This window comes from Onychostruthus taczanowskii, unplaced genomic scaffold (genome assembly GCF_017590055.1).
Source record: "Onychostruthus taczanowskii isolate IOZ18803 unplaced genomic scaffold, ASM1759005v1 scaffold217, whole genome shotgun sequence".
NCBI classification, from domain to species: domain Eukaryota; kingdom Metazoa; phylum Chordata; class Aves; order Passeriformes; family Passeridae; genus Onychostruthus; species Onychostruthus taczanowskii.
The window spans coordinates 70,609-83,528 of NW_024499429.1; the positions used below are offsets into that span (position 1 = coordinate 70,609).

A 12,920-nucleotide genomic window follows, 5' to 3' on the forward strand; every position below is an offset into this window, starting at 1 on the left:
CAGGGAGGAATTTCTTCCTAAAAAATCCTGGCTAGAGCATGGATCCCCCCAGGATTCCTTAAATCCTCCTGTAACCCCTTGGTTGCTCCACTGAGTAATTAATTTCTAATTAAGCCCATCCTTATGCAAGCAGTTCCCTCTCTCCCCTTTTCCCTTCCTTCCCTCTGGAATTCCTGATGCCCAGGAGGTTCCTCAGCCCTGGAACACCAAATCCAATTGAATTCCTTATTTCCCACCCCAAAATTCCCACCCAGCCTGGGTTGGTTCCCAATCTGCTGGCAGCTCCTGCTCAGAGCTCAGTAATTACCAGGGTAATTAATGCTAATTACTGCTGGGAACAAGCTGGAATTCTCCACCCTCCAGGAACCCCAAATCTGCTGGAATATGCCCCAAAAATGAAACTGGGCATTCCTGAAAAAGGTGAATTCACTTCCATCCAGATGTCCTGAATCCAAATCGTTCCTCCCTGAGCTCCGATTTTTGAGGAAGCATCCCAGAGCCCCCGGGTGCCATGGAAACTGCGGGATCCGCCCTGGGAGCCGCCTTGAGTTCCCGGGGTTTTTTATTTTCTGGGATATTTTGGACTCTGCATTAAGCAAACATTTATGCAAAACGCGGGAATGCATCCATGGGAATGAGGCTGAAGCAGAGAGGGAATTCAGCGGGATGGGCTCGCTCAGAGCTGCAGATCCCGCTCGGAAAGCACCAAAAATGACAAAGTTTGGGGTTTTTTTTGTGGTCACCCCTGATTTTGGGGTGTTTCCTGGGAATTGGAGACAGAGGAATGACCCAAAGCCCTGGGAATGTGGAATTCCCTTTCTGTGTGTGGCTGAGGGGGATTTTTGCACCTCATTTTATGGGGTGGGGATGAAATTCCCCATGAGGGACAGCCCTGTTAAAGGGACGGGATGATCCCCATGGATGTGTCGGGATCTGCATCCTGCTGGGAAGGGATGATCCCAATGAAGGAAACGGCTCCGTTGGGATGGATGATCCCCATGGACGTGTTGGGATCTGAATCCTGCTGGGAAGGGATGATCCCAATGAAGGAAACGGCTCCGTTGGGATCTGAATCCTGCTGGGAAGGGATGATCCCCATGAAGGAAACGGCTCCGTTGGGATCTGAATCCTGCTGGGAAGGGATGATCCCAATGAAGGAAACGGCTCCGTTGGGATCTGAATCCTGCTGGGAAGGGATGATCCCAATGAAGGAAACGGCGGGATCCAGCCTGGTGTTCACGGGAAGCTCGGCCAGGAACATGTGGATGTTTATCCCTTCCCTCCTTTTTTCTGGATAAAATCACTGATGGAAAACCAACAGCCGGAGTTTACTGGGCTTGTGGGATTGAGCTGAGCCTGGGAACGCCGCTTTAATTAAAATCCAGAATTCCAGCCAGCCAGAACCGCCGGCGGGGGCGGGATGCTCCCGCAATTCCCACCTGGAATGTCCCGCTTGGAAAAACACGGATTGCGTGTTCCTGCCGGAGCAGCGGGATTGGGGAAGCCCAGCCCGGGAAGGGGAGCTGGGATCCATCAGGGACGCTGGAAATGCTGGGAATCGCCTGGAGAACGGAGCGGCCCCGAGCCCTGCCTGCACTCCAGGAGGGATCGGAGCCTTTTCCGTGATTTGGGAATCAGTGCCGCACTCCCAGCCCTGAATTTGAGGAGGAATTTTGGGAATTGTCCCTTTTTCTGTTTCGGTGACATTTCAGGGCGAACCCCTCCCACTGAGAGTGCCCCAAACCCATCATCCATATTTTTTACGGAATTTTAGCTTTTCCACTCTTCCCGCTCCCACCCCTCCTCCCCTCGTTAAGGGATAACGAACCATTCTCCACATCAAAGGAATATTTATCCATCAAAATCCATGCTGGGACAATCCCGAGACACTTTGGGAAGGACGGTTGGGTTCCCTCTCTCTTGGGATGCTCCCATGGGAAGAACTTTCTGGAAAGCTCCTTCCAGCTGCCGCCATCCTGAATTCCCCAGGGGTGTCAGAGTCACAGGAATGGGATTTGGGATGGATATTCCACAGGGATGGGATTTGGGGTGCATATTCCAGCAGGAATGGGATTTGAGGCGGATATTTTGCAGGGATGGGATTTGGGGTGCATATTCCAAGGAAAAGGGGGTTTCCCATGCTAAACTTTGCATTATAATGATTGTGTCCGTTTTTCAGCTGGACACAGGATTTTGGGGCAGGGTTTGGGAGAGGAATAAATCCCAGAATCCCAGAATGGGGAAGGCTGGAAGGGCCCATGGTGGGTCCTAAAGGCTGAGAATTGGAATTTTTCCAGATTGTGGTGATTTTAATGGGAAATAAACCCCGGGAGCTCCCACACTGGGCTCTGTGATCTCACACCAGGGCTCCAGCAAGGACACGGAAATCCCAAAAAACCCAAATCCCATCATTCCCTGGGGGAACGCTCCATAAACAGCGGATCCTGCGCTTCCCTCCTGGAACGCTCGGCCATGAGGAGCCCTCGAGGGACAGAAAATAAAAACAACAATAAAGACAAGGATGGGCGGGGCGGGCCTTGTATCCACGGCAATCCCAGAAAAACGCTCCGAACAATGGGAATGGCTCCCGGATGGATCCTTGGCTGCGGCTTCCAAAGGCGCCGCTGGATCCTTGGCTGCGGCTTCCAAAGGCGCCGCGGTTTTTCTGCCAAACAGACCCAAACCAGGGCCAGGCCTGTTTGAATCCCAAAATCTGCACTGTGGCTCATGACTCCCTGTGGAGCTGGAAAAAGCCTTTTTGGGATTTTGGGATTCAAGATCCCCCTGGATATCCAGCAGGGAGAATGAAATTAAGGATGGGATGAGGGAGGTGTAGGATGGGGTCGTTTTCCATGGGGTGGGATGCACCGAGAGGTCCCTCCTGCCTCGGAGAGAGCACGGAAGCGCTGGAATTCCCAAAATCCATGCTGGGACAATCCCGAGACACTTTGGGAAGGACGGTTGGGTTCCCTCTCTCTTGGGATGCTCCCATGGGAAGAACTTTCTGGAAAGCTCCTTCCAGCTGCCGCCATCCTGAATTCCCCAGGGGTGTCAGAGTCACAGGAATGGGATTTGGGATGGATATTCCACAGGGATGGGATTTGGGGTGCATATTCCAGCAGGAATGGGATTTGAGGCGGATATTTTGCAGGGATGGGATTTGGGGTGCATATTCCAAGGAAAAGGGGGTTTCCCATGCTAAACTTTGCATTATAATGATTGTGTCCATTTTTCAGCTGGACACAGGATTTTGGGGCAGGGTTTGGGAGAGGAATAAATCCCAGAATCCCAGAATGGGGAAGGCTGGAAGGGCCCATGGTGGGTCCTAAAGGCTGAGAATTGGAATTTTTCCAGATTGTGGTGATTTTAATGGGAAATAAACCCCGGGAGCTCCCACACTGGGCTCTGTGATCTCACACCAGGGCTCCAGCAAGGACACGGAAATCCCAAAAAACCCAAATCCCGTCATTCCCTGGGGGAACGCTCCATAAACAGCGGATCCTGCACTTCCCTCCTGGAACGCTCGGCCATGAGGAGCCCTCGAGGGACAGAAAATAAAAACAACAATAAAGACAAGGATGGGCGGGGCGGGCCTTGTATCCACGGCAATCCCAGAAAAACGCTCCGAACAATGGGAATGGCTCCCGGATGGATCCTTGGCTGCGGCTTCCAAAGGCGCCGCTGGATCCTTGGCTGCGGCTTCCAAAGGCGCCGCGGTTTTTCTGCCAAACAGACCCAAACCAGGGCCAGGCCTGTTTGAATCCCAAAATCTGCACTGTGGCTCATGACTCCCTGTGGAGCTGGAAAAAGCCTTTTTGGGATTTTGGGATTCAAGATCCCCCTGGATATCCAGCAGGGAGAATGAAATTAAGGATGGGATGAGGGAGGTGTAGGATGGGGTCGTTTTCCATGGGGTGGGATGCACCGAGAGGTCCCTCCTGCCTCGGAGAGAGCACGGAAGCGCTGGAATTCCGGGGGAAAACCCGGCTCTGTCCCGTTCCTGTATCCCCTCCATCTCCAGCCAGGCAGTGCAAACACTCCTGGTGTCTGGCCCCACAATAGAACTCATCCCAAGGAAAGAGACGGGAGAACAGCACGGGAAACACCAGCATGGCACAAGCAGGGCGGTGACACCGAGGTGGCACGGAGGGGACATCCCTAGCTCAGGGTGTTGGAGTAGAAGCTGAAGCTCTCGGAGACCGTCTTGGAGTCGCTGCGGGAGGAGCCATTGGAGGTCATGTCCAGGGAGAGCCGCTTGGCCCGGCCGGGCTCGTCCAGCTCCTCGTCGGCCGCGCCGAGCACCGAGGCCACGGTGGTGGTGTCCATGCGGCTGAGCTTGGACACGGAGCTGTGTGTGTGCAGGAAGCGCGCCGAGCGCAGCTCCAGCCCCTCGTACTCGCCGGCGCTGACCCATGGGCACCACCGGAACACGTGCTTGAATCCCACTCGGAACCTGGCCACAGGACGGGACAGGCGTGGGATGGACACGGGCATGGACGGGGAGTGGGATGGACATGGCCAAAGACTGGATCCAGCCCCTCCCGGAATTCCTCACCTTCCTCTTGGCCGACACCTGCTCGTGGTAGCGGTCGGAGGAGTCTCCGGGGATGGCGCTGGCCCAGAGCGTGCGGCCGACGGCGGCGTAGGCGCAGCCGATCACCAGCAGCGGCAGCAGGTACAGCAGGACGGTCATGGAAAAGTGGTACCTGGAAAAAACCAGGATAATCCTGAGGATCCAGCAGGATGGACATGGAAAAGTGGTACCTGGAAAAAACCAGGATAATCCTGAGGATCCAGCATTGGGAACGTCGTGGAAGTTTTGGGAATGCCATGGAAGCACTGGGAATGCCATGAGAATTCTGGGAATGCTGTGGATCAGTGAGGACTTCTGTTAGAGAGGAGTTTGGTTTAAATGGAAATCCAATAATTTTGGGTTTAACCACAAGACGGGACGGAGGCTCCAACCCTGCGGAAAATCCTGGAAAATCATCTCTTCCCTAAAAACCGAGTCCACAAATGTGGCTGGTGTTGGCTTGGAAAACTTACCAAATCCTGCCTGGTTAGTGGGAATTTTATTCCCAAGGCTTTGGGGCCCTCTGGGTGGATTTTTGGGCTCCAAAAATTTTTTGGGCTCCCTGCTCCTCTATCTTTCCAAGGACTGGGACTCCATTCCAGGCCCTACTCCCGCTCCTCTTCCCGGGAGCTCGGGTTGAATCCCAGCTCCAGAGGGTGAGGAGCGGCCCCGGGAATTCTCCCGCAGGGAGCGGGGCTGGCCCCGGCCCCGCCACTGCTCGGTACCGCAATCTGATTTTCCCGGCCCTAATTCCATTTGGGATGGCCTTGGCGGGGCTGGGTTTTGTTTGCCTCATTCCAGAGGCGTCTCAGCGGCTCCGCAGGAGGATTTTGTTGCGGTTCCCATGGAATTCCGGATCCTCAGAGCGCTGCAGGAATGTCTGGAGGAGCTGCGGGATAACGTCAGCAGCGCAGAGCCCCGTTCCCAGAGGGGCCTGGGCTCCGAGAGCCTTTCCAGACAGCTCCAGGAATCCTTTTGGGATGCCAGGATGGAAAAGCACTGGGAATTGCTCTGCCTGCAGCATTCCCGGGATCGCAGCACTGCGGGAGATTTGGGGTTTGCAGCTGGAAGGGTTTTAGGATCTGGTGTGGGATGGAGGATCCTGTGGGGATCATGGGATCCCGGAGGATGGAGCTGCCACCTCCCTTTCCCTGGGAATCCCGGGAATGTTGGCATGGAAGGGACAGCCCTGAATTCCCAGGGGATCCAGGGTGGCTTCTCCCTTCCCTCAAAACCCCAGAGGGAATTCCTGAACCCTTTGGGAAGCAGGGATCAACGGCGGGATCGAATCCTGCAGAATTATCATTCCGGCCAAAACCAGGGATGTTTTCTAGGGGAAAATCAGCTCTGGTACCCTCTGCACACCAGGGTTGTGCTCCCCAGAGGTTTCCTGAAGGAATTCCCCCCAGAAGTGTTGGAATTCTCCTGTTTTCCCTGTTTTTCCTCCTGTTTTCCCTGGGAACTGGAAAAGGGACGGAATTTTTTCCTCCTGGCGCCACAAACGGAGCAGCTGCCACCGGAGCGTTCCCAGAATATCCGCTCCGAGGCCGTGGAGCGGGGAAGGGCTGGAATGTCACCTCTGGAATGACCCAACCACCTGTCCCGAGTTATTTAGGGCAGGAAAATCCCATCCCGGGATCTGCTCGCGGGATTCCCGAGGACTGGAGCCGCCGCCGAGCCACGAGTTCCTCTCAATCCCCAAATTCTTTGGGATTTGCCATCCCGAAGCTGCCGGGGATCTCCTTTCCCAGTTTTCTGAGTGTGGGATGTGGATCTCTTGTGGATTTAATGGTGGCGTTGTCCTTTGGGATCAGCCTTTGGAAAAGCCATGGGAATGATCCGTCCCAATCAGCGGCTGCCTCATTCCAGGCTGGGAATCTGGGAATATTCTGGAATGGAAGGGGCCCCCGAGGATGGAACGGTGCCACTCTGGGAATGAGGTGACAAAGGACACGGGGAGGGTTCAGCACTGGCCACTCTTGGATCTGACACCTGGCCCGGAATTCCAGAGCAGAATTCCACAGCTCCAATTCCTCGGGGCTGGAGATCACAAACTCCTTTTTTATTCCCTGTTTTATCCTCTTCTTTATTCCCTTTATTTATTCCCTTCCTTGTTCCCTTTTTAAATTTCCTTTTTAATTTCCTATTTTATTCCTCCCCTCACCTTTTTTTCCTCAACACCTGACATTTAACTCCCCTTGGCAAACCATTCCCAGACCCTTTGGAAATTCCAGAAGCTTCCTTCCCCTTTTCCTCCTCTTTTTCCCCTCTTCTTTTCATCTTTTTTCCATCCACTTTTCCTTTCCCCCTTCTTTCCATATTTCCTCTTTTTTTCCTCTTTTCCTTTTTCTTTCCCCTTTCCCTTTCCCTCCCCCTTTTCCCCCCTGCATTCCCCCTGGATTTCCTCCATTTCCCCCATTTTTCCTCCTCCCCCCACCCCATTTTTCCCCGTTCCCATCCCGTTTTCCCCGTTCCCACTCACGTTTTCCCGGACACGGCTCCGCCGGGCTCCGGCCACTCCACGAGGCAGACGAGGCGTCCCGGGAGCTCGTGGGTGATGGAGAAATATCCCTGGGGAAAGGCCAGCAGGAGGGCCAGCAGCCAGATCAGCCCGATCAGAGCCTTGGTGGCCGCGGCCGAGAGGCGTGGCCGGAGCGGGTGGATGATGGCCATGTACCTGTGTGGGAAAAACGGGAAAATCCCGGGGTTCTGGGGCTGGGAACAGCGGGAATATGGCCAGAAAATCCCGGGGTTCTGGGGCTGGGAACAGCGGGAATATGGCTGGAAAATCCCGGGGTTCTGGGGCTGGGAACAGCGGGAATCAGGGATGGAAAATGCCAGTGTTCCCTTTGGGAAAAGGGGGAATCAGGGATGGAAAATCCCAGTGTTCCCTTTGGGAAAAGGAGGAATCAGGGATGGAAAATCCCAATGTTCCAGCTTTGGGAACAGCAGGAATTAGGGCCAGAAAATCCCAGCGTTCTCCAGCTTTGGGAAGAGTGGGAATGGGAGCTGGGAAATCCCGGTGTTCCCTTTGGGAAAACAAAGGATGGGGTGGGAATTTGGGAGCCGAGGGAGCTGCCAGGCCCTGAATTTTTTGGGATTTTCCTGAGGCACTTCCCGCAGTGCCAGCCCCAATCCCGAATTTCCTGCCATTGTCCCGAGTGTTCAGAACAACTTCCGGCTGTTTTTCTTTCATGCCCAGGGCTGGAGCAGCTCCAGGGGAAGGAGAGGATGGAGAAACTTCCAGCAAAAATCCCGCATGGATCCGTGATGGATCCCACAAAAAATCCCACGGGGGATTTCCGGGGAGCCCTGGGTTCCCCTGGATCCTGGGAAGTGCCCGAGGCCGGGCTGGAGGGGTTTGGGGCAGCCTGGGATAGGGAAGGTGGCACTGGGTGGGATTTGAGGTCCTTCCCCATCCCACCCATTCCAGGACTTTGGGAACATGAGGCTCGTTCTATGCTGCTTCCCTGATTTTTGGTGGGAATCAGGAATTCCAGCCCCATCCTGGCTCTGACTGGAACCCCAACACTGCCCTGCTGCTCCTAATCCTGGCTCTGCCCATCCCAATCCTGGCTCTGCCCATCCCAATCCTGGCTCTGCTCATTCCTAATCCTGGCTCTGCCCATCCCAATCCTGGCTCTGCCCATTCCCAATCCTGGCTCTGCCCATTCCCAATCCTGGCTCTGCCCATCCCAATCCTGGCTCTGCTCATTCCCAATCCTGGCTCTGCCCATCCCAATCCTGGCTCTGCTCATTCCCAATCCTGGCTCTGCCCATCCCAATCCTGGCTGTGCTCATTCCCAATCCCGGCTCTGCCCATCCCAATCCCAGTCCTGGCACTGGCTCTGCCCATTCCCAGTCCTTCCTCTGCCCATTCCCAGTCCTAGTTCCAGCTCTCCCCATTCCCAATCCCAGTTCTCCCCCATTCCCAATCCCAGGTCTCCCCATTCCCAATCCCATTCCCAGCTCTCCCCATTCCCAGCTCTTCCCATTTTCCCAGATCCTCCTGCTGCTGGCCTGGAGCAATTCCTCCCTCCCAGGCTCCTGGTACGAATTTCTGCTTTTCCTGCCTTTCAGCTCCCAGCCACAGGAAAAAGCAATCTTCCCAACGTTTGGAGGGGCTGAGGATGGGATTTGGGGTTTGTTCCCTTCCCCATTCCTGGCTGGAATTTGGGATGCAGTTGGAGCTGCAGCTTCCAGATGGGAGCCTGGATTTCTTTGGAAAACCAAGCCTCTCTTCAGGGTTTGCAGGTGCAGGAAGGTTTTTTGGGAATGCTAATCCTCAAAAAATTCCAGCCCCAGCCTCCCAGACATCCCTGTTTTACTGCAGCTTCCCTGGATTTGCTTTCCTGGATTTCTCAGGGTGGATCAAAGGCTGTAAATTAAATTATTCACCCCAAAAAATAATCTCTGGAATTCATCCCAGCCCAAAGGGGCTTTTCCAGCCAATCCCAAAGATCCTCCTGAGACAACACCATGGGAGAGCAACTGGAAATATCCCGGTTTTTATTGATGATTGCCTCAATTCCCGTGGATTTTAGGGAGAGGATTTGGTGACAAAACCAAACCTGGGGCTGTTTTTAACACCCGGGGAACCTCATCCACCCCCGCCCTGCTTCCCGCAGGGAATCCCGGAGCCAGCAGCTCCAGAGGCGCTGGAAAAGGGCAGGAACAGCGTCCTCCCCCCCGGATCCCTGCCAGAATTCCCTTTATTCCCTGGGAACAGGCACAGGGGGCAGAGCCTGGCTGGCTCCGGGAACGGGGCCTTGGAAAAATCCGAAAGGCTCGGAGGGAGCCACGGACCAGCTCTGGAACCGGGATTTGTCCCGGGGCTCCAGGGGGAAATGTCCCCAAATTCCTGGGAGAGGGAAGGGACCTCCTGGGGCTTTTGGGCTCCCCAGTCCCACTGGGATCTGGCAGAGCTTGGGATCATGGCCCCAGTGGGATCTGGGATCACAGCCCCAGTGGGATCTGGGATCCAGCTGATTTGGGGTCACAGCTCCAGTGCAATCTGGGATCACGGCCCCAGTGGGATCTGGGATCCAGCTGAGCTTGGGATCATGGCTCCAGTGGGCTCCGGGATCATGGCCCCAGTGGGATCTGGGATCACAGCCCCAGTGGGATCTGGGATCCAGCTGAGCTTGGGATCATGGCTCCAGTGGGATCTGGGATCCAGCTGAGCTTGGGATCATGGCTCCAGTGGGATCTGGGATCATGGCCCCAGTGGGATCTGGGATCCAGCTGAGCTTGGGATCACGGCCCCAGTGGGATCTGGGATCCAGCTGAGCTTGGGATCACGGCCCCAGTGGGATCTGGGATCCAGCTGAGTTGGGGTCACAGCTCCAGTGCAATCTGGGATCCAGCTGAGCTTGGGATCAGGGCTCCAGTGGGATCTGGCAGGAACTGGGCAGGGAAAACCCAACCCTGGTCACTGACCTGTCCCCGTTCTCCAGCCAGGACTGACCCCTCACTGACCTGTCCCCAGCTCCGGCCAGGGACGGATGACCCCTCACTGACCTGTCCCCAGCTCCGGCCAGGGACGGATGACCCCTCACTGACCTGTCCAGCGCGATGGCCGTCATGGAGTAGATGCTGGCGAAGACGGCGGCGATGGGGAAGAAGTTGTGGAAGCGGCAGTAGGCGGGCCCGAAGTACCACTCGTTGTGCACGGCGTAGCTGAAGTTGACCACGGTGTTGAGCGCGGCCATGGAGGCCTCGGCGAAGGCCAGGTTCACCAGGAAGTAGTTGGTGACGGTGCGCATCCGCTTGTGCGCCAGGATGATCCACATGACCACGGCGTTGCCCACCACGGCCACCACCACGATGAGCGCGTAGGCCACGGCCCACAGGGCCACCTGCCACGGCGGCTGCACGAACGGGTTGCTCCAGGACTCGTTCAGGGAGGCGTTGAGGGGCTCCAGCTCGGCCACCAGCGGCGGGGACTCATCCATGGCCACGGGAGATTGGGGTGAGGGACCTCCTGATCAGCAAAACTGGGGTGAAGCACCTTCTGGATCAGCGAACTTGGGGTGCAGGAACCTCTTGGATCAGCCAATTTGGGGTGAGGGACCTCCTGATCAGCAAAACGGGTGAGGGACCTCCTGATCAGCCAATTTGGGGTGCAGGAACCTCCTGATCAGCAAAACTGGGGTGAGGGACCTCCTGATCAGCAGAATTGGGGTGAGGGACCTCCTGATCAGCAAAACGGGTGAGGGACCTCCTGATCAGCCAATTTGGGGTGCAGGAACCTCCTGATCAGCAAAACTGGGGTGAAGCACCTTCTGGATCAGCGAACTTGGGGTGCAGGGACCTTCTGGATCAGTCAGTTTGATGGCACAGGAACTGAGATCAGCCAATTTGTGGTGCAGGGACCTGGATCAGCCAAATTGGGTGCAGATCTCTGCTGGTTTAGGGTGCAGTAGGATCAGTGCACAGCCAGTTTTGGGGTGCAGATCCCTGCTGATTTAGGGTGCAGTAGGATCAGCGCACAGCCAGTTTTGGGGTGCAGATCCCTGCTGATTTAGGGTGCAGTAGGATCAGCGCACAGCCAGTTTTGGGGTGCAGATCTCTGCTGGGTTAGGGTGCAGTAGGATCAGTGCACAGCCACTTTTGGGGTGCAGTGCCCTGCTGGCTCAGCCAGTTTTGGGGTGCGTGGCTGCTTCAGGGCATGAGCACCTCCCAGTTTGGGGTGCAGAACCCGTCTGGGTCAGGGTGCAGCAGGTTTGGGGTGCAGAGCCTGTCTGGGTCAGGGTGCAGCAGCAGCTTTGGGGTTCCGGTCCCTCCGGTGCCTGGGGGCAGCTGGAGCCGGGAGCGCGGCCATGGCACGGCTGGCCCGGGGCGCGGGTCCCGCCCGGCTCGGGCACGGCTGGCCCGGGGCGCGGGGCTGGCTCAGGGTCCGGGTCCCTCCGGGCTCGGCTGCGGCTTCCCCACGGTTCGGATTCCTACCGGTTCGGGGTGCGGGTCCTGCCCGGTTCGGCACCGGACTGCGATGCAGGTGCAGCCGAGCAGGTGCGGATCCCTCGCGGTTCGGGATTCAGTCGGTCACCGGGAAGCAGCCGGTTCAGGATGCAGATGCTCCTGTCGGTACCTGCTGCAGCCGGTTCGGGATGCAGGCTCCCGCTGGGTTCGGGATGCAGCCGGTTCCGGATGCGGATCCCTGCTCGGTTCCGGATGCGGATTCCCCGGCTGGGGCTGCGGATCCCCGCTCGGTGCCCGGTTCCGCCCGGCCCAGCGGCGGGCTCGGGGCGCAGCCGGTGCCGCGGACCCGACTGCGGCGGGCGAGGCAGGAGCGGGGCTTTTATGGGCGGCGCGGGCGGTGCCAGAGCGGGGTGGGCCGAGCCGGCCGGGGACAGCCCCCCCGGGCCCCCCTGCCCCCCCCCCCTTCCTCACCGTCCCCCGGTCCCCTGTGCCCTCCCCCGGTGCCCCCCGGTGCCGCTCCCGGGGGCTCCGCAGGCCCCGCCGCCGCCGCTGCCGTTCCGAGCTCCGCTGCCAGCGGCTCCTCCGCCTTTCCAGGCACCCCCACCCCAAATTTCCCTCCCACATCCCCTCTCCCACCTCTTTCCCCCCCAAATTTCCCCGAGCATGTTTGGGGCCCGACTCCAAAATCAGCGGGAATTGAAAGATCCCGGTAACGGCAAAGCTCTGGGGTTTTATCGATGATTTTATCGATTATTGATTGGTTTTATCTTTATTTATCCCTAACGTTTTCAGCCCCCCCCAAAAAAGGGCTGGAAAATCCCTCTCCATAAAAATCCCTGTCCATGAAATTCCCTCTCCCTGAAATTCCGTCTTCTCCCTAATTAATTTAATTAATCTGAGATCCCTTCCCGCAGCCCGGGTTCGTATCCAGGGATTTGAACCCCGCCGCTGCCAGATCGATCCCGGCCCTGCTGCTCCAGCCGGGAATTCTGCCAGGAATGCTGCCGGGAATTCTGCCAGGAGCGCCCCTCGCTTTTCCCTCGGGAATTCTGCTCCTCCCTCGGGATGCGCCGCCGCTTTTCCTCCCGGGAAAGCCGCTCCGCTGTGGCCGCGGGCGATCCCAAATCCCGGATTTTGGGGAGAGGAGCCGCTCCCAGGTAAACCCCGCAGGAATTCGGTCTGGGAGCTGCGCGTGGGGAGGGAGGAGCCGCTGGAATTCTTCTCTCGGAGCGCAGGTGATTCCTGAGGTGCTCCCGGGATTATCCCTGCTGGAAAATCCCTTCCCCCGCAGCGCGGAGCCTTTAAAGGGTTAACGCGGCCGCGCTCGGCCCCTGCGGGCGGAAATCGGCCCCAAGTTCAAATTCCCCGCAGGAATTGCAGCCGGGAAGGAGCCGGGAAGAGCCGGGAGTTGAAATTCCCCGCAGGA

The 12,920-nt window shown here is 57.1% G+C and overlaps 1 protein-coding gene across 1 annotated transcript; it reads right to left on the reverse strand.

Annotated features, from left to right (window-relative positions):
* Positions 1–4,158: 4,158 nt before the first annotated feature.
* On the reverse strand, positions 4,159–11,626 carry LOC121336008 (substance-P receptor-like). Its single transcript, XM_041404644.1, is given in 5 exon segments — positions 4,159–4,459; positions 4,461–4,706; positions 7,056–7,250; positions 10,136–10,556; positions 11,522–11,626. Coding segments are annotated over 4 exon segments (1,134 nt in total). The 5' UTR covers positions 10,528–10,556; positions 11,522–11,626.
* Positions 11,627–12,920: the final 1,294 nt, after the last annotated feature.